Source organism: Nannobrachium achirus (genome assembly GCF_963921795.1).
Source record: "Nannobrachium achirus genome assembly, chromosome: 24".
NCBI classification, from domain to species: Eukaryota; Metazoa; Chordata; class Actinopteri; order Myctophiformes; family Myctophidae; genus Nannobrachium; species Nannobrachium achirus.
The window spans coordinates 49,090,532-49,112,484 of record NC_137831.1 but is presented as its reverse complement, the minus strand read 5'-3'; the positions used below and the strand labels follow the sequence as shown (position 1 = coordinate 49,112,484).

Sequence of the window (21,953 nt, the reverse complement as noted above, 5' to 3'; positions counted from 1 at the left end):
TACTGCTGGTTAGCTCTGGTATAGCGTTGCTTAGGAGTATTAGTATAGCGTTACTTAGAAGTATTAAATGTTTAATAGATCGGCGACGACGGCGAGATGTTTTGGCACGTTTTGCCTCCTGGATTTGGAAAAAAGCCTGTTATCCTGCTTTCCCAGAGAGAAGGAGCAAGGACCCCATCGTAGCGACTCTGAGGCTGTCTTGAGAGATTAGACACAACTAAACCCCATACTGCATAGTACCTGCTGTTCAGTAGCTGCTCCTACTAGTTAGGTTCAATGCAGAGAACAAATTCTGGACATTTACATGTCAAGTTGACTGGCTATGTTGCAGCATGCCTGGTATTGAACCCAGGGGTGTCTGGGCCCTGGGTACAAGGATTCACTGTGGGGCCCCCCTTGAATGCTTTAACTATTGAAAAATAATCAAATTTTCATGTGAAGGACCCCCAAAATGATATGTATTTGACCACAGACCCCCATCTCAAAAGAGTTCCAAATGTTTGCAATATATATATATAATATATATATTTTTTTTCTATTTTTTTCTTTCTTCAAAAATAGATCTACAAGCTTGTGGTGCTCGTGGTGCCCCCAAAATGTTAACTTCTATCAGGAAAGGATCCAACCCCATAACTGACAGGAAGCCAGTGTAAAGATCTGAGAATTGGTGTAATATGATGGATCCACTTCCTTGGTATTAGTGAGGACTCCACAGCAGCAGTGTTCTGAGTAGGGAGTAGTAGGGCATTAACGACTGGTGATTTTTGCAAGTCGACTCGACTTGCAAGTAAAAAGTTGAGTTGAAGTCGACTTTATCGTTTGATGACGTCATCACATCACACACAACCCTCCAATTATTTTGTAAACAAACCAACAAAGTTTAAGTGTATAGAGGGTATCTGCACATTTCTGATGTGCCAATTTTAAGTTTTTTTTCCCGTTAATGCCCTAGTAGGGAGACCTGTAAAGACACTGTTATAGTAGTCACTCTACTCATGCATGTTTGCATGACAAGGTGCCATGGCATTGGTCCCACATCTCATTGTTCCTCCTTCCCATTAGTCCGAATCTGGTGAATGTTAACCTGGTGAAAATACTATGCCTAAACCTCAGTAAAACTATGCCTAAACCTTAAGTGCAACCAAAGGGGCAGTCCCCTTACAGACTTGTATGGGTCAATTTAGACCCACCTAAAGGAACCCACAGTCCCTGGAATCCACTTTGAGAACCACTGATATAATCTAAAGATACTTAGTCAATGAAGAACACTTCTTCCAGTATGTCAAACAAATACAGATCTTTTAATATTCTAAATTATCTAGGCAGCCTAGGATATATATTTCAGTAATGAAACACTCAGTTGGGTTGTTTTCACTGCTTTATTAAAAAAAGGCAAATGTATAACATTATTTTACAAAGCGTCATAGGCTGAAAGGGGAGGTATGAGGAGCCTGTGCAAATAATGTAAATCGTAACTTCCTCTGAAGTGACCAACCAAAACCATGTGACATCAGAATCTATCCAACATCCTCCGAGGTGACCCCAAAACCATAGTGTGACGCCAGAAATTACAAACACAATTTGTCTTTAACAACCAAGACGACCTTATGGTATCGCCGAGGACAACCTTATTGTACAAACCATGCTCAATGACAACCATAGTATGGTGTAATGACTAGAATCCAACTCCAATGTGCCTCCTCTAGCTTTAGAACACCGCCACATGAAACCAATGACTTCATTATTAAATATGTTCAAGCAATGATGGGATGAAATGCTAGTATTCAATCACGTGTGAAAGCAAAGCATTTAAATGATTTAGAATGTACAGTATTTCAAAACTACAGGGCCGTTTTAGTTTGTGCCAAAGAACAGTTAAAATTAGTAAAAAAAAAAGTTCAGATTCCCTTTTTTGTGGGTCTCTACGTCTGTAAAACCAAACAGAATTGTGCAAAATATATTAATATCTTATTTTGTGCTGACATATTGACATAGTTCTAGCCTTCAATAACATGGCATGCATGATGGTTAACTTGCCTTGTATCAGTGATACTAAGAAACAGTGTCAGTAAATCATAGCTTAAAATAGGTTAAAAGGTAAACAAAGTGCCGTAAATGAGTTAAAATCAAATGGATGGACGGATGAATGGTAAACTTTAGTCTGGAACACCTTATGCTTAATTTATACTGAAAATGGCCCATCTACAAGCTACTATATGAGTTTGTAGATCTGCTTATTTCAGTGCCGCATGACAATATAAATCAGGCATTAAGGTTGCAGAAGTCAAGTTGAAGCGCAATGCCAAAGTCTTTACCTGCACTGCAAAGTAGTACATAGTAGTAGTACATAACATGGTTAATATCTATCAAGTTTCAGAAAACACAATATTACAGTACATAAACTAATGCTGTATTTCGCAGTTGGGAATAATGTGTTGCTAGATTCTAATTATGCTGCATAAAATAAAATAATAACTTGTTAGGATGAAGTAAAAGCTTTCATTCATACAGTGCACGTCTTTTTAAACATTCCCCAGAAATGCTCATGGGAAAATGTACATGTAGCAATGCTGCCCTCAGCAGCACAGTATGTGAAACACATGTCCTTGAAATAACCCCAAGATTCCTTTGAACCACAGATAAGAATAACTCGTAATAAACCTGAATTTATAACCAAAATGAGGTGTCAGTGAGTAGGACCTGGGTCCAGCATACTGAACTGTACCAGTTAAACCTGAACAAAGCCTGAGCTTTAAAGAGGAAAAAGTATAACAAAATAATTAAACATATTTTGGTTAATCAATCAAATAGTGGTATTCACCTTGTGCAGCTTAAACCCCCCTCATCACTTTATACAAACTGCATTTGAAAAAAAAAAAAAAAGTGCATCTAATAATATACAAACATGGCTTAACATGGACCCATACAAGAACAGTGCTGGCTTCTCCTTTAAGGCCTCGACTAAAACCGGAAGACAATGGCGGACCTTTAGGTCCAGACGCGCTCTCAGGCTGCACGGAATCACAGGTTCTGACCACCGGGCCTTCAGCCTAGGCCACACAAAAGGTGCATGCTGGGACTTGTAGGAAAAGTCCGTTTTGAAATACCATGCAGACCAAACACGGGATGTACAGTATAGCCCACTGGGCGTGGCCAGACGACACCGGAGCAAAGGTCGACTCAGGATCATAATACTGGATAGGCAAGGGACAAGAGCTATTAGCCTTGGATTAAAGGTCTGTGGGCCCCTGCATGGATCCTGGACAAGGACAATGTATTCACACAGCAAGGCCCTGGATGCTCAAGAGTCCATTATCATCTCTCTCTCTTCCCATCTCGTCCATGTTCTACCTCGTTTTCCATTTAGTCAACATACCACATCGACCACACTTTCTCTTCCGTTAAAGCCAATTAGACCAGGTACGCATTATTGCGTATTACTATTGAATGCTTTAACTATTGAAACATAGCAGATACACAAGCTCACAGCGCGGCACCGAGTGCCACGCTGCGAGCTTGTAGACCTGCTATTTATTTATTTTTAATCGTTAACATCTGAATTTTTACCCGATTCTATAAGTCTTTTGAATCCTTCTAAGGTTTTTTGAAAAACCTATGTTTCCAATTCCATGTCAGTGGTTCTCAAACTTTTTCATGTGAAGGATCCCCAAAACAGTATTTGGCCACGGACACCCATCTCAAAATATCTACTTCCAGGGACCACCCAGAAGCAAAATTTGAGTTACAAACGTTCGCTTTAAAAATACATATATTCAAAGATTTGCAGACATTTTCACGATTATTTCAAAAGTAGCAGAACTACAAGCTCGCAGCGCGGCACTCGCTGCGAGCTTGTATATCTGCTATTTTTCAATAGTTAAAGCATTCAATAATTCTAGGCCTAAATGGGTCAAACTCCCTTCATGTACAACATCCACAATCCCTCGTCTATTCACTTGCCATTCCTTTCACATGCTCCCTCCTCCCATCTATGCATGAGCATCCAGAGCCTCACAGAGGAAACACTGGCCCCATCAGATCCAACTACCTCCTTGACAAGGTACACACTGGGGGATTACGGACAGCCGAACAACCAACGTGCAGTCAAGGCCTTTAAAACCATTATCATGGCATACATACAGTACTTGTACACACAAACACACATACGTACATACATACATACAGACACTGTGGTGACGGTAAAACAGTCTGTTTAAAACCTCATTGTGCTTCAAATTGTAATCATACAAAAAGGAAGGAGGGCTTTATCCGTTCCCTCAACAAAGGCTCTCGTCCTCCCCTCTGTCCTACAAGGGGAGTCGTTCTGTGGAGGGGCTTAATTGGGTCGATGGTCAGTTTTTGCCCGAGCCGGGTGGGTGGGAGACGGAAGCCGGTCGCCTCCGCTGATCTTTCAGGTCTCCCCAAGTTGGCGGGGGGAGGGCCAGAGAGGTGGGGTGAGGACGAGGAGTCTGGGCGGGGTTACTGCCCCCCCTCGCCGCGCCGATCATGGCCGGGAGGCTCTGGTTGCGCCTCAGCCCGTCCAACAGGCTGCCTCCACCGGCCGCCACGAACGTGGACGAGTCGCGACGCTGGGGCGTGGCCTCCGGCTCCGCCCCGTGCAGCACCCTGGAGAACCCCAGCCTGCACAGCCTCTCCATCAGGCCCACGGGGGGGCCAGAGTCCGTGCGGGCCAGGCCAGATCCGGGCCGGGGCGTCTCAGGCATCTGGGATGAGGCGTCCGTGGAGGGGCTGGGCAGGTCGGGATGGGGGGCCCTGCCCAGGTTCAGCCCGTAGACGTCCTGGAGGAAGAGCTCGGCCGGACGTGACGCCAGGAAGTTGTCCGTGGGGACCACCCGGGAGACCTGGGCCGAGATGCCCTTCTCTAGGACCAGTTTGGCCAGTCCACCAGGGGGCGCTGTGGGGCGGCGAGGGGGGAAGCAGTCGCCCAGACTCAGCCTGCAGGGGGTGACAGGGGTGCTGGGACCCGTCCTCATGGAGCTGGGAGTGTTCAGCACTGATGACTGTGGGTAGGAACTGACACAGAGAAACACACACACAGATCATTCCATATACCGTATATGTCTGTTAACAGTCCATGTCCACATCTATAAGTAGCCTACATGATTCTCATGTCAGTTCTCAACCAAAGAATAATTAAGTGTGCCTGCTATGCAATAGCAGAACACTTATTGTAATCCGCCATACTTAAGTCAGTCAGTAAGTAAGTAAGTAATGTTCTTGCAAATTTCTGCTCGTAATAACTGCCGCACAATTTACGCCACCGCCGCAATATACACATCAAAACGTGCGGCTCGGCCGGGAATGGTGTGCTATTACTTTTCTTTCCGATCCGCGATACGATTGCGATGTAATTCGCAAAAAACGACACCCAAAAACCCCATTGACTTAGAATGGGGGACTCCGAAAAAAAAACAGAAACTTTGGCGCCACATAACTCTGCCATACTTTTGCCTAGCAACGTGATTTAAACTTTAAAATGCACACACAACTTTGGTCTTTTTCCGGCCAATAGGGATGAGCTGTAATTGATTAAGCCCCGCCCCCTCTGTAACAGGAAGTGCCTCTATAACTCATGAACCGTTTGTCGTACAGACTCGCGGCTGGTGTCATAATTTTTTTTTTTCTCAAATTTTTTTTTCTCAAATTTTTTTTTTCTCAAATTTTTTTTTTTCTCAATTTTTTTTTCTCAAATTTTTTTTTTCTCAAAAATTTTTTTTTTCTCAAAAATGTTTTTTTCTCAAAAATTTTTTTTTCTCAATTTTTTTTTTCTCAAAACATTTTTTTTCTCAAAATTTTTTTTTCTCAATTTTTTTTTCTCACATTTTTTTTTTCTCAAATTTTTTTTTTCCTCAAAAAAATGTTTTTTTCTCAAAAAACTTTTTTTTTCTCACAAAACTGTCGTTAAAGTGCGACCCGTGATAACGGCCAAAAATGCGCCAAAACGCCACTAATTAGTCGAAATGGCTGACTTCCTGTTTGGTTTCTGATTGGCTGCTGGCCTTGTGACGTGGGTAGAGCTGCGAGGGCCCGGTCATCGCTGCTTGCAGCTTTAATTCATTAATCGTCCATGACCTTAATTGGGGCCTATTTCGCCAAACAGGAAGTGCCCCTCACCAAACAGGAAGTGACCCTTGATCTCGTGAACCGTTTGTCATACAGACACGCGGGTTGCGTCAAATGACAAGATTAAGAGTCCTTAAACTTAATTGGGGCCTATTTCGCCAAACAGGAAGTGCCCCTCACCAAACAGGAAGTGACCCGTTTTCTCGTGAACCGTTTGTCGTACAGACATGTGGGTGGTGTCATATGAAGAACAATAATGTTAACGTTTATGCAAAAAAATGCTAATGTTAATAACGCTAATGCTAACACCAACCGCTACACAAGGTTGCACAGACTTAGCGAGCTGCAGGCACACTTAAAATTTCTTAGAAATTTTCTTTTCTAGTTTAATTATACAAAACACTATGGGCTCTATTTTGATTGTCTTAAGTACCAGCTCTTATGCCTTAACTTAAAAGTCTGTCCATACCGTCTCCGACCGCCGAACTTTTCGTCATAAAGGTCAGGTTCAACTACAAAATGACGTCACTCGCATCTTCTGAAAAGCATTGAGTTCGGAAAGCTGCACGTCGGAAAGTCGGAACTCTCTGACGAAAAGGTGATCGGAGACAGGGTTCCACTCTGTCCTCTGGCCGTGTCATGGAGACAGGGGTCATACCCAGGGGTGTCGCAGCAAATCCTGGGCCCTGGGTACAAGGATTCACTGCGGGCACCCCATGAACGTTCTTCATAGGGGGGAGGGGGTTTAACCCATTTAGACTGGAAGTAGGGCATTCACCAAATATTTGAATATCAAAGTCACTATTCGTGTTCACCGAAGTCGAATATTCGCTTTTTTTTTGTCAATGCCCCTGGTGGATGAATTTGTTAATGCTCTATACCAGGGGTTCTCAAACCTTTTTAGGCCGTGACCCCCAAAATAAATATATTTGAACTGGGGACCCCCACCCTGACAAGCACTTGGAATTGTAGGGATTACATTTAATGTGACTCTGTTCCGCAGATAAATATTGTGAAAATAGCAGATCTACATGCTCACAACGCCTCGCAACTAAAAATCACTATTCGTGAATGCCCTACTGGGAACGCATTCTTTTTTGCTTTAAAGGAGCTATAGTCAACTTTTTCTTGAAAAACGGATGCTAAAATAAAAATAATGTTTGGAAAATATTTTATAAAAAAATAAGCTTCATATATGTGTTTCTATTCAAAAATGACCACAAAAAGCGTAAAATAATGATAAAATAATAATTTTGGCCATTGTCAGACCAACACTTTGTTTACATTCTAGTCTATAGACTAGGATGTAAACAAAGTGTCGGCCCTACAATGAAAAAGTTGACTATAGCTCCTTTAACTATTGAAAAATAGTAGATATAAAAGCTCACAGCGCGCTGCGAGCTTGTAGATCTGCTATTTTGCTACTAAGTCTTTTTTTGAAAAACCTATGTTTCTATGTGAGTGGTGCTCACACTTTTTTACGTCAAGGAACCCCAAAATGATATGTATTTGGCCACGGACCCCCATCTCAAAATATTTAGTTCCAGGGACCCCCCAGAAGCAAAATTTGAGTTACAAATGTTCGCCTAAAAAAATCCCCTCCCGCCCCTGGTCATACCTAGAGGTCACCTGGGTGATGTCATTGGGGTGCAGGATACGGCAGGTGGTGACGGTGTACGTGGAGAAGGTGGAGCTCTGGCACTTCCCTGGGTTGTGGACTAGGCACACACAAAGAACATAAATCACTGACTTATTGCAATCGTACAGAACATTAAACTTTATATCAGGGGTCTATATTTGGAGAACATTAGCAAAACATAGCCAATCTACAAGCTCACAACGCCTCACACTGCGAGGCGTTGTGAGCTTGTAGATCGGCTATTTTTGGCAAAGAGCTTCAGTGTAGAGGGGGAAAGAGCAGACTAAGTACAGAGTGAAAGGTCAAGTTTATTAAGTATTGACGGTTCAAGTGGTTCAATATCTGAAAACACAAATTGACATGATTCCAAAATACACTGATGATTGTGCTGTCAAAAGATGACATTATATGGACTCTATGAAAAGGTTGTGGGGGTACCTGCTTCATCTCTCAGAAAACATTGAAGATCCCTGCTTTATATTATATAGAGCAAAATAGCTCGAGAGAGACCTGCTGGTATTCTGAGGAGTAAACCTTTAGGTCAAAAAAGGTCAAGGTCTGTCTGTTAGCCTCAAAATACCTCAAAGAAGGGCTTCATGACAAAATAACTTCACTCCACAGGGTATGCGGTCACTTTGAGGAGAGGACGAATACAGCCATTGTAAAATGAAAGTTCGTGGACAGAATTTGGATGGAAATGTCCAATTCGACTTTTTATTACCCCAAACCCAAAGGAGAAATCACAGACTGTATGGGAGCCATGATGCCAATCACTGGCATATATTATGCTGGGAAATACCCGGTAATATGATTTCTGGTCAGAGATGCATCAAACATCGGAAGGCATATGGAAATGTGATATAAAAAACACTTTCGAGAAAGTCCACTTTCATCCAGGGCACTTGATATCTGCCTGTAAAACGTTGTTATAAAAAAAAAAAAAAAAAACTGTCTGCTTCCTTCCACAATAGATGATTGTGCAGATATAGTTAATTAATTATTCATAATGGAAAATATTACTTTTTCTTTTCACCTACAAATGAACAAATGTAATAAATTATGGTCACATTGTGTTACTTACTGTATGCACAGGAGTCATGGACACACATTAGGGAATGTAAGACCTTGTTGTGGTGTATTTGTTTTTTTCTGTTATGTTGTTTTTTAATAATATGACCAGGATACACGACACATGTAAGGAAAAGGTTGTTTGTCTTCCCTACAATATCATTTGGATTAAAACCGATAACTTACTGGATCGTTTCTCACCATACCAATATAGAGTAAAATGTTATTACTGTACATCCTTCGTTTCATAACGTAAATCATTATTTTATAGAATGTACAGTTGCACACTGTAAAAAGGGAAATGAGAAAGAAGATCTGTAGCAGATGAAAGTCATGTTCATCTGCTACACATTTCTAATTCTCTCTGTAACTGCAAGGCTATCTCCTTGTAGTTTGTGAAGCGTTCTCAACTGTCCTTTAAGTAAACAACTGAATAAAATAAAGAAGAATGCAAGACAAAAAGCAAGAAATAAAAGGCCAAAGGACAGGTCACAATTACACAATCACTCATATCTCAGGCATATCTTGATATAACTGCATGTGTTGGTTAGCCCCTTAGGGCCTTTTTGGTTACTGCTTTTAGGCCTAACAAATGTCACACAGACACTGGTACCAAAACGGTATATTCATGCATGTTTGAAAAAAAACTTTAAAACATGGCACAACATTAAAACAATTTACACTATTGCACGACTTTGGCATAACTTTGAACAACATATTGCACAGCCTGTCCATCTTAACACATTAAATGCCCACGTGGTGCCCACTCGCCAATCTCTTTGATGTTTACGTGTGCCCATCGACGCGTTCGACGCGCTGTACAGTAAACTATACTGTACTGTAGCTACTGTACTTGGCTACCGCGGTGATGAAACAAACTCCATTTCCCAAAATGCAGTGCGAAATCACGTGACCAGGAAGTGCTGTCTGTCTCGTTGACTGCCCTGTTAAGCGGATTCTTTTCCTTTTTTTCTCAAAACGGCGGCCTCTTCTACCGGCCGTAACACAAACGCTGTGGCTTAGGATTGATAAAAAACAGCCCTGACTGAAAGAAAAGATTTTCGCTAAATAAACAGGACATGCTTGGATTACATTTACTCGGACTACTTTTCTCGCCAGTACCTCGAAGGTAAGTAAAATGGCGGGTTGCCATGGGCACCAGCAAATTAAATGTTGAATAATTCTGGGCATCCGATGTGTTAATAAAGTCCCTTTGGGGACAATGGCTCAGTCTCCTTGTTGTTTTGGGGCCTGAAATCCATTTTGGTTCACTCAACGTCCTGTTTTGGTCACACCAGAATAATTATTTATACTTGTTTTTGGTAGCACATATAACGTTTCAGGAGATCTGAACAAGACAACAACCCAAGATTTGAGAGTTTATTATACCATGCCTGTATCCCATACGTGGTTAGGCTCTCCAGGACTGTCTGGTAGAAAAGGTATGTGTTTCTGGTCAACCCCATATACACTCTGAAAAGCCTTCTCAAAAAGTACAACCTCTGCAGCAGTGTGGAACACATGCTGCCTGTCGACATGGGTCACCAGAGAAAAATGATAAATATGGACACCAAGGGGACTTACAATCCCATACCTCAGGGGTCTTCAACAGGGGTTTCTGGACCCCTAGGGGCTCCTCAGAGTTACTACAGGGGGTCCTCCAAATCTTTGTGTAATAGCTTTTTTTCTTTCTCCTTTTCTATATTAACCACTTGAAACCTAGTGTCCATATTCTGAGAACTTTAGCCAAAAATAGCAGATCTACAAGCTCACAAGCGTTGGGAGCTTGTAGAACCCTAACCTTTTGGCTAAGAGGTTTGGTGTAGAGGGGAAAAAGAGCAGACTAAGTACAGAGTGAAATGTCAACTTTATTAAGTATAGACGGTTCAAGTGTTTAAATATCTGAAAACACAAATTGACATGAATCCAAAATACACTGATGATTGTGCTGTCAAACGATTAAACTACATTATATGTTATCTATGGGTTGTAGGGGGTCCTTGCTACTTCTCTCTCTCTTGACTAAAGGGTCCTTGGCCTGAAAACGTTGAAGACCCCTGCCATACCTGATGGTGGATACTGGGCTGTGGTCACCTACTGCCCTAGGGTAGTTCTTTACATCTAAATTAAGGCGGTTATCACTCTTTCTAGTGTGTATGTCAAAAACTATTTAAAAGCTCACCAGAGGAAGAAACTGATGCTGTTGCTGTGGTCGTTGTTGTCGTCGTCAGTGCCGGGGTGAAGCAGCTCTGTGATTGGACGGGAGCCGTCGATGACGTGGAAATGGAACGAGCTGGCGGGTAAGGGGATGTCCCAATGACACCGCTGCCTCCAAAGGCCAGGGAGAGGTCAGGCCTGGGCGTGGAGGGGGTGGTGGTGGTGATGATTGGAGACCCCCTCAGCGGGGAGCAGAGGGGAGGCACCGGATGCTTCCTATCCTTCTCCTCCGGCGTCGACGAACAGCGAACCTTGAAGTAAGGGTGGGCGATATGGTGATAAATATCGTTGAGACGATACAATGTCTCCACGATACAATGTCTCCACGATACAATGTCTCCACGATACAATGTCTACACGATATGCCTTTTCAGAGATATTGTATATATCGTGATACAATGAGGGAACCTTATTAAACATTCCTGTTGAATTGTTAATACAGAGATTCATTGCAGAATTCATTTAAACCTGCATTTTGGTCTAAATCAGTAGTTCTGAAACTTTACAAAGTCAAGGTCTCCCCTTAACTCTGACAGTATACAAATGAAACCAAATGGACCCGTAATTGTATACTGTCAGAGTTACATACTTGTAAGGGTCAAATTTAGACCTCCCAAAAGGAACCCAGAGAGTCCCTGGACCCCACTTTGAGGACCACTGGTCTAAACGGTCTGTTACTCCTTTTTCTTTTAGTTTTTGTTACCGTGTAGGTGGTTTTACTGTTAACTCTCAAATACCTGGAACGCGCCCGAGTCGCGTTAGATTTGAACCACTTTAAACATTATTTTATGCTTTAACTATTGAAAAATAGCAGATATACAACCTCACAGCGCGGCACCGAGTGCCGCGCTGCAAGCTTGTAGATCTGCTATTTTTGAAAAACCGTCAAAATGTGTGCAAGTCTTTGAATATCTTTGACCCGATCTTTGACCCCACTACTAAATCAGTGGTTCTCAAACTTTTTCATGTCAAGGACCCCCAAAATTACAGGTATTTAGCCACGGACCCCCATCTCAAAATACGTTGTTCCAGGGACCACCCGGAAGCAAATATTTGAGTTAAAAATGTTCGCTTTTATGTAGATATATTCAAAGACTTGCAAAGAAAAATCATGATTTTTCAAAAATAGCAGATCTACAAGCTCGCAGCGCTGTGAGCTTGTATATCTACTATTTTTCAATGGTTAAAGTAGTCAATAATCCTAGGCCTAAATGGGTTAAGTAACTTGAAAAATAACCATAAAAAACAACATGAAAAAGAATCATGATAAGATCATGTATCGTGATACCGCTTGGAAAAAATATTGTGATATTGTACTTTTCCATCTCGCCCAGCCCTACCTTGAAGGTGATGCCTCCTTCCTCCTCCTCCTCCTCCTCTTCCCCTACACCCTCCTCTGCGGAGCCCTTCTCACAACGCGCCCCGCTCCGTCTTCCTTTGCTCTCGTCGTCCTCCTCGTCCTCCTCCAGGTCCGTGAGGCGGTAGACGGCATCCTGCGCGAGCGGCCGGAAGCCCTTGGTCACCACGCCGGGGTGGGGGTCCAGGATGGTGCCCAGGTGGGGCTTGGCCAGCTGCTGCCAGTGGTGCAGCGTGAGGGAACCTGGGGAGAAAAATGTAATGCAGGGGTCTTCAACAGGGGGTCGGGGACCCCTAGGGGGTCCCCAGAGTTGCAACAGGGGGTCCTCCAAATCCTCCAATCCTTTTTATATTAACAACTTGAACCCTAGTGTCCATATTCTGAGAACTGTAGCCAAAAATAGCCGATCTACAAGCTCACAACGCCTCGTGCTGCGAGGCGTTGTGAGCTTGTAGATCGGCTATTTTTGGCTAAGAGGTCTGGTTTAGAGGGGGAAAAGAGCAGACTAAGTACAGAGTGAAAGGTCAAGTTTATTAAGTATTGACAGTTCAAGTGGTTAAATGTCTGGAAACACAAAATGACATGAATCCAAAATACACTGATGATTGTGTTGCGATGAAACTATATGGATTCTATTAACAGGTTGTGGGGGTCCCTGCTTCATCTCTCTCTCAACTAAGGGGTCCTTGGCCTGAAAACGTTGAAGACCCCTGATGTAATGGCTGCATAGATATAGACATTATTCAGTTGTTCGAAAGGTTAGCCTTGGTTAGGTTAGACTATCAATAATTATAGAGCAAATGCGATTCAACTTGAACTGGATATTCAGAATAAAATCATTTTCTCCTGAGGATTCTACAGTGCGAACAACATGCAGTTTGACAATACCGTTTCAATACAGGGACTGCCCATAAATCCGACATCTCATTAGTCCTAATTTGGTTAGGGTTAGGTTTTAGGGTTAGGTTTAGGCATAGTTTTACTGAGGTTAAGGTTTGGGTTAGTTTTAGGCATAGTTTTACTGAGGTTAGGTTTAGGTTTAGGCATAGTATTTTCACCAGGTTAACATTCACCAGATTCGGACTAATGGGATGTAGGAACAATGAAATGTCGGACCAATTAGTCAGGGAAAATTAGCAGAATACCTGTCAAATCTGGGAATAAATTCCTTAAACAATTTCTTCACCAATGTGTCCGTAAAGGTGTCTAGTAACTTATCTAACAAAGATTGAAATTCAACATCCCTAGGAAAATCTTTGTCAGCTAGGGTAATTCTGGGTCTCATTCACTTACTATACACTATACTATAAGGGGAAAAATGGACCCCCATACCACTGTGAAAAGTGATGACTCATCACTAAACCATAATTTTTTATGGGCTGTTTTTAGCCCAATGAATGTTTTTCGTGCAAAACAAATACTTGCAATGGATTCAGAATAATTAAAAACACCTAGTTAGACCCCTCACATCCCACTTAAAGCATATTTTTTGGGAGTCATTTTTTCCCTTATAGTAAAGTAAGTGAATGAGACCCAGAACAGGGATGTTGAATTTCAATCTTTGTTAGATATGTTACTAGACACCTTTACGAACACATTGGTGGAGAAATTGTTTGGTAAGGAATTTATTCCCAGGTTTTTATTAATATTCCCTGACTAAATGCCATGGCACCTTCAATACAATTGAGTGATATTAGATTAATCAAACACTTTAACACTTTAGCATCTTCAAAGCTTATGGTAAAGTCTTAATATGGCAGAATTTATGGTTTAACAAAAGGCTATTCCATGTCAAGTTGTAACGGGATATCAGGTGGTATGGACATGGGTTGGCATGTAATTGCATTTACCCTTCACAACACCTAATTTATTATTAGGTGTTGTGTTCTATTATTCAAGAAAAGTCCATTTGAGCCAATATTGCATGCCAACACCAACAAAGGGTACGGTAACTAACATACAGTACATGATTAGCTACAAGAACCTAACTGCAGTATAATTTAATTTCCGACAGAAACAAAGGCCACTGTCGAGTATGAACACTGATAGTTATTTGAGACTGTAAGTTATTAAGGGCTAGACAAATAGTTTGTGTTGAGAATCATTTCAGACAGAAACAAAGCCGAATTGAACAGATTAGCCAGCTGTGACGATGCTCTTTCCGGAAGAAGATACAAATTGGTTAATCCTGTTCGCTTCCAGTGGAAAGTAGCGCTGTTGATCATTACTTACCAATGTTGACTTTTACCCATAACTCTTTCTGACACTAATACACTGTTGATAATATCAACCACAACTGATACAGCACTAATCCTTCCGTGAGATATAGAGATTACGCTACTATGATCTAAATGAACTTTCAGTCAAATCTTTCTTGGTTATTTATTTACAAAATAAATGTCTTCCTATAAAACCTGAGACCAGATAAACCAAATGTGTTGTTTTGTAGCCTAACACATTCTGCTCTAATTGTGGTCTTCTAACCCTAACCCTAACCCATTCTGCTCTAATTGTGGTCTTCTAACCCTGGCTGCATGACAAAATGCCAGATAGGGCTGTCACAATTATGACATTTTACAAGACGATGAATTGTCATTCATAATTGCAATTAACAATTTAATTGTGTTTTTGTCCTTGAGAATTACATTTCTGTTTGGCTTTTAGGCTTTGAAGATGCACATGGCAGATATGACACATAACCTAAATATACAAAGAAATTACTGACATATTTGAAACTTTCCACTTTAAAAAGAACATTGATAGTGGAAATAGCCGATCTGCCATTTCCACTATTTTTGTTGTTGTTTGAACATAAACATTTTTCAACATGTAAACGATTATGACGATTATCCCCAAATAATTATGATTATGTCAAATAATTGTGATAGACGATTATGTAGTAATTGTGATAGCCATAATGCCAGAGGCTGTAAACCTGATTAAAGTCGCCCGTAAACTGTACTGACAGACGTTGGTCCATTTTGCGTCAGTGATGGATATATTGTCCACTTGTCTCCTTTTACACATCTGTTTGGGGAGCTCACAGTATACAGATAACAAAGCTCAATCAGGAAATAACATTAAGTTGACATCCAGGCCTAGACCGAGATTTGCTGTTCTGCGGGACTAGGGCTTGGCTAAAGCCAGGAACATATTCAACTGAATGGCACCATCTTTTTAAAAGTCTTCAGTTAAAGGGATATTTCACTTTAAAAAAAAAAACATTTGTCATTTTATCGTCTAATCAGGCTTTTGGGAACAACCAGGACAGATTTCTTAATTCAGTGTTAATAAAGGATTAAAATAAAACCCCATTTATACCTGTTGTCATAGGACCATATATGGTCATTCCCAGAAGAAAAATCCTTTTATGCCCGTATATGGAGATTTCTGATGTCATCAATTCCCAGGCCGAAAAACGTTAATATTAAGTCCATATATGTATATGGATATATATATTAATAAAGGATAAAATAAATAAAATGTCCATATACAGTAAGGGCATTCCCGGATGATGCCCTGTTAGGGTACCCCCTTATGCCCATATATGGAGAACCCCAGGCATCAAACCCAGGTCCTAACTCGCCAAGGCCCTGCTTGGCTTTACTAATTAACATAAGTTTTATGCCCATATATGGAGATTCCTATATTGTCAATATTAAGGACATTATTAAGGATATTATGTTATCAATATTAAGGACATATCTTATACTTAAACAAATGTAATTAGTTACACCACCGCCTACCTTCCATGGGCTTGACGATCTGCAGCTTCTCGGGCAGGAAGGTCTTGAAGATGGCGGAGCTGAGCGAGAGCTCCGATAGGTTGGAGTAAGAGGAGAGCCTGCTTCCCATTGGTGTGCTGCTGCAGCCGCTTCCCTCCTCCCCGTCTGGCTCCTCCCCCGCCATGGCCTGCAGCTTGCGCTGGCGCTCCGTCTGGAAGAACTGCTGCTCGCACAGGAAGTTGTGTCGCCGCAGCGACAGGCGGTGGAGGGCCTCCGTGAGGTCGCTGCCGCCGGGGGAGCCTGGTTGGCCCAGGGTTTTCTCCTCCCTGAGGCAACACGGCTCTTGTTCAGTGTTTTGTTCAAAAGTTTCAACCTTAAAGGACAACTTTAGTTTTTTTTACAACAAGGGTTCATATTTTAGATTGTAATTAAAGAGTATAAAAGATGAGTGTTAAAATTATTTCATTTACTTCTTTCTATTGTTTTAGAGATTCTTATTTCAGTGGTTGGGGGCATGCGTACAAGTGGCTAAATATGTCATTTTACACAGAATAAGCCCATTCCCAAGATACAATGCAACCTTTCATGGTTGGATGTGACTTGGGGGCTAGAAGTGTTACTGTAAATAGCAATAAAGAAACTGCTGGCTTATCTTACAATAAAAGTCTCTGCGTGCGTGCGTGTCTGTGTGTGTATGTAATCCGCGTATCTCGAGAACTGTTCGTCCCACGGACTTCAGATTCGGCACGCGCGTTCCACCGGCACGGAGTGCAGTGCCGGGCCTCGACCCGACCCGATGCGCAGTTTTCCGAAACCGTCGCAAAACGTTCGGATTCTCCTTATGGGGAGCTGATTGTTGACATCAGGCTGTTTCTGAGGAAACCGGCGCAAGCGCTGACTCATTGTGACATCACATCATAAAAGGCTCTGACATCACTCACAGACATTTATACATGTCTCAGAGTGCTCTAGAATGGTTTTCCATCTATATATTGTCGTTCTTTTTTTAATATTTTTTAATATTTACAAATGAATGAATAATGAAATTAACATATGTATAAGTCACTTGGGCACACAAACAAGGTTTATAGTCACTTCACTTGCCAGTGATGAGCAATCACCCACCCCACCCATGTTGATGGGGAGATTGAGGACACCTCCCTGAGATGACTCCACCTTTGTTCCCAGCCCCTATAAAAGTGATGTTTTTCCTGTCATTCTGTTAAACCCTGATGAAGACTGGCTACAGTCGAAACGTTGGTTAAATAAATTATTTGCATCGTGGCTGAAGATTGTGTGGCCTCTTCCTTCTCATCCATCTGACATCACTCACGCCACATGAGTCAACAAAAAATGCCATGGTTACGTATTGAATGTCATCAGTATGACGTGTTTTGATGTTCCTATATGGGCATAAATGGACACAGGCAAACATATGGTCAAAACGGGTCTTATGACAACAGGTATAATGGAGTTTGAATTAAAGGGTAGGGCATTCACAGAGATCTCCATATACTGTATGGGCATAAAATGGACGCCCGTATGCGGAGCTGATGTCTGACATCAGAGTTTTCCGGAACCGGCACTGTGTCTGCAGAAATCTCCATATATGGGCATAAGTGGACACAGGCAAACAGAAGGTCAAAACGGGTCCTATGACAACAGGTGTAATGGGGTTTGCATTAAAGGGTGGGGAATTCATTCCCTATTTCAAATTCGGCATGTGCGTTCCCCGCCGCAGCAGGTAGTTCAGTGCCCGGCCTCGACCCGACACGATACGCGATTTTCCGGAACCTGCACGAAAGGTTCGGATTCTGATGTCTGACATCAGGGTTTTCGGAACCGGCACTGCGTCTGCAGAGATCTCCATATATGGGCATAACATGGACGCAGACAGACAGATACAGATATCTCCATATATGGGCATAAAATGGACGTTGACAGATATCAGACACAGGCAAACAGATGGTCAAAACGGATCCTATGACAACAGGTATAAAGGGGTTTGCATTAAAAGGCGGGACATTCATTCCCTATTTACATCGGTCCCGAGTTGGCCAGGTCGCCGACTAGACCTTCTAGTTGTGTCTAAAAATACATATTTAGCCACTTGTACGCATGCCCCACATTTTAGCACGGTAAAACACGATAAAACAATAGAACAAAGCAAATGAAAACATTTTAACACTCACTTTTTCTTTTCTCTAATTACAATCTAAAATATGAACCCTTGTTGTAAAAAAACAAAGTTGTCCTTTAATGGTCAATTATTTAAATCATTAAATCAATTTAAACGTTTTCAGGCCAAGGACCCCTTAGCTGAGAGAGATAAAGTAGGGACCCCCCACTACATGTTGTATAAAATTGTGTTGCAGTTTTTCACAGATTTCATAGATAGATTCATTGACTTGTTGGATTTGTGTTGGATTTGTAGATCTGTAGATCTGCTATTTTTGGCTAAAGTATTCCTCAGAATAGGGATGCGAGACTTCAAGTTGTTAATTTAAAATAATTATCCTATCACACAAAGATTTTGGTGGCCCACCTGTAGTAACTCTGAGAACCCCCTAGGGGTCCCGGACCCCCTGTTGAACACCCTTGATTTAAATGTTTTTTCTTTTTTTTTTTGTGAAAATGGCGGATCTAAAAGTATGTGTCATGGTGATTCACTCAGTCATATGTCAAATGTGTCAAATCATGACAAACCTTTAGAAAAAATCAAAATAAATCAAAATAAAAAACGCTGCGATGAGACTTGAGAACTTGTAGTTCGGCTATTTTCAGCAAATAGGTTTAGAGGTAGCGTAGAGGTAAAAAAAGATCAGACCAAGTACAGAAAGATCAGAAAGGTCAAGTTTTCAAAATATCGACGATTTAAGTGGTTAAATGTTTGAAAATACACATTAAAATGAATCCAACATATACTGATGATCAGTGTTGGGAAGAACGCCGTTAATTGTAACAGCGTTACGTAACGAAACGACTTTTCTCTGTAACTAATAACGTAACTCGTTACCTTTCCCATTCAATAACGCCGTTCTAGTTACTGTGGTATAAAGTGGCTAGTTACTTTCTGTGGTCCAAATGAACTGGTTCTATCTGCAGTGGAGAGCAGACTGAGCGGCAGCGGACTGAGCGGAGCTCTCATAACTCTCATAGTCAAGTGAAGCTTCAGGCTAAGCCAATCAGAGACGGCCTTGGGTGGGTCTTAACCCTTTGCCGTCCGAAATAGAATGGTGGTTGGTAGATTAGCCGTGAAATTTCTATTATTGTATTGTGATCTGAGACATAATATTATGTTTATAAACATGAGCCCGCCGCCCCTCCTTCTTGGACAGCGCCGTTGTTTTTTCTTTTTTTTTTCCCCAGGTCATTAGCTCACCGTGATTTTCTCGATCTCCGTTGGGATAGAGTGGTGGTTTTGGCCGAGCATCGATCTCCCCGTGCGTTCCGCGTGCACGATCCGTTCACGTAAATGTCCCCTCAAATAATCCAGTGTGACTCAAGAGCAGAACTGAAAAGTGTCGCTAGCATAGCCCCTAGCATGGCTGCTGTAGAAGCACCAGGGTACAGACAGTAACCGAATGGGGGAATATGCCTTGGAAAAGGAAAGGCCAATGACATCACTTCTGCTTCATGTCAGCCCAGCCATGAGCTATCGATGCACGAGTGGTGACTAGGGAAGGTTAGACGATCGCCGATTTTCGGATGAAAATCATTTATTTCGGTAAATACGGGAAAGTACGGGAAAAGACGATTGGCTGCCCCTCCCCCCCTAGGAAGTTCGATATAGTACGGTTTTAACATTAAGGGGCTCCCCGTGGCTTACAAAGTGTTAAAAAATACACACAAACTCAAAGCTAACGCACACACATTGTCACATAAACGGTGTAGAGAGACGGAGAGGAGAGGAGAGCACTCGTGGCTCCAAATGCTGGCCAGAGTTCGAGACAACAGCAGCTTTGCAACTTGGAAACATTATTTTAACTTTGTGGAGATAAATGGCGCTAAAATCTACTCCACCAAAATCGCCACAGCATGTCACCCAGAGTGAACCAAACAGATTGATTGCCAAGCCACGTAATGCAAGTGCTAGCTAGATATGAAACATGCTTGATCAATGATGCTTTCCATCGCAACCTTTGGGTGAAAAAGGCTACAATGAATATATGCCTGTCAACATTTCTAAACATATCTTTAGCTTTATTGTTCCACTGCATATATGCATAATTGCTACAATGACAGGGAGTTGTCTTTTCTGTTTATAAGGTCATTAATTGAAGCCCCCTAAAAATAAAAATAAAATAAAAGAAATGTAACTGACTTTTTCAGAATGCTTCGTTTTGATTATATATATTTTTTAAAGTAAAGTAAGGTAACTAGTTACTTTGATAATTTAGTAACTAGTAACGTAACTAGTTACTTTTTCAGAGCAGTAACTAGTAAAGTAATAAGTTACTTTTTTAAAGTAACTTGCCCAACACTGCTGGTGATAGTGCTGTCAAACAAGACTATGAATCTATCAATGAAATTGATGAAAATCTGCATCACAGATTTATACAATATGTAGTGGGGGGGTCCCGGCTTCATCTCTCTCTCAGCTCAGGGGTCCTTGGCCTGAAAACGTTGAAGACCCCTGAACTAGACTTTTGAGAGCTCTTGTAACGTACCCCTGATTGGACGTGAAGGGCTTTGCCGTCATCACCAGCGAGCTGCACCCAGAGCCGGGGATAGGGGGCGCTATAGAGGACGCCCGCGCTGCGGAGGTCTTGACAGCGCGCACCGTCTGGAAGACCTTCTTCTGGGATATCCTGAGAGGGTTCCAAAGGTCAAACGTTAGTTTAGAACAGTGGTCCTCAAACCTTTTTTTTTAATTTGAGAATCCCTATAACAGACATGTGAAGTTGCAGACATGTGAAGTTAGGTCCATTTAGAACCCCCTCAAGAAACCCTAAGGTCCCCTGACGCCACTTTGAGAACCACTGGCTTATACTATTATTATACTATTCACCAGTAAGACTCCCTAATCAGGAAATCAGCGACCGTCACGTCGCATACACAAAATTTAGAAGGCAATCGTAGCCAATCAGGAGGGAATATGGGAAATGGGACAGATCCATGTTGATGACATGACTTTAGAGATACTGTGTACAGCTTTGTGTGATTTTAGGCCAATATCTGGAGGAGTAGTGTCCAAAAACTTGTTTTGCAAAAATCGATGATGGTGGCACTAGAAGAGGACCATGTGAGAAATCAGTGGCGGAGGTTGTGATTTGCAAGGAGTGCGTGTGCAAAGTTTGGCATCGATAGGGCCAACGGTGCCAGAGACATTGATCGAGTTATAAAAAACAGAAATGTAATTATTGATCGTAAATCAGTCAACCAGTAATGGCAAAGAAACAGTGGACTGTACATTCTATCTGTCCAAAGGTGGTCTAGTCTGAACACTATACAAAATAACACAGCAGTCTCTAGTGTATTGTCTTCACAGAGATGGTAGGACGGTTCATTAAGTGGAGCGCCCACTTTCTTTAAAAAAAAAAAAGTGGAAGGGAAACCTCTGTTCCTGAACCGCCGTTTCTTCTTCCACACTAATCTCTCTCCTCATCGTGCCCTCAATCTCTGCTGCTAGGGAATCCTGCAACACACGCGCACGCGCGCACGCGCACACACACACACACACACACACACACACACACACACACACACACACACACACACACACTTATTAAAATGTCTTGATATACAGTACGTATGTACACTTGTACTTTGTAGTTCACCCCAAAAATGAGTTAAATAAAATGTTTTGTATTTGTCGCATTCCCAAGGCAAAAAATGGGGGTACATTTATTGTAATCAAATT

The 21,953-nt window shown here is 41.9% G+C and overlaps 1 protein-coding gene across 2 annotated transcripts in view; it reads right to left on the bottom strand.

Moving 5' to 3' along the window:
• Positions 1-1,381: 1,381 nt before the first annotated feature.
• The window catches only part of trak2 (trafficking protein, kinesin binding 2), a 52,211-nt gene continuing 31,639 nt past the window's right edge, over positions 1,382-21,953 (bottom strand). For both annotated transcript variants that reach the window (XM_080720834.1, XM_080720835.1), the window contains 7 exons: positions 21,649-21,728; positions 20,761-20,901; positions 16,112-16,416; positions 12,349-12,608; positions 10,974-11,259; positions 7,703-7,802; positions 1,382-5,034 (listed from right to left, as the gene is read on the bottom strand). In XM_080720834.1, coding sequence (XP_080576960.1) covers positions 4,353-5,034; positions 7,703-7,802; positions 10,974-11,259; positions 12,349-12,608; positions 16,112-16,416; positions 20,761-20,901; positions 21,649-21,728 — 1,854 coding nt within the window. In that variant the 3' untranslated portion in view covers positions 1,382-4,352. The remainder of the gene's footprint in view (positions 5,035-7,702; positions 7,803-10,973; positions 11,260-12,348; positions 12,609-16,111; positions 16,417-20,760; positions 20,902-21,648; positions 21,729-21,953) is intronic.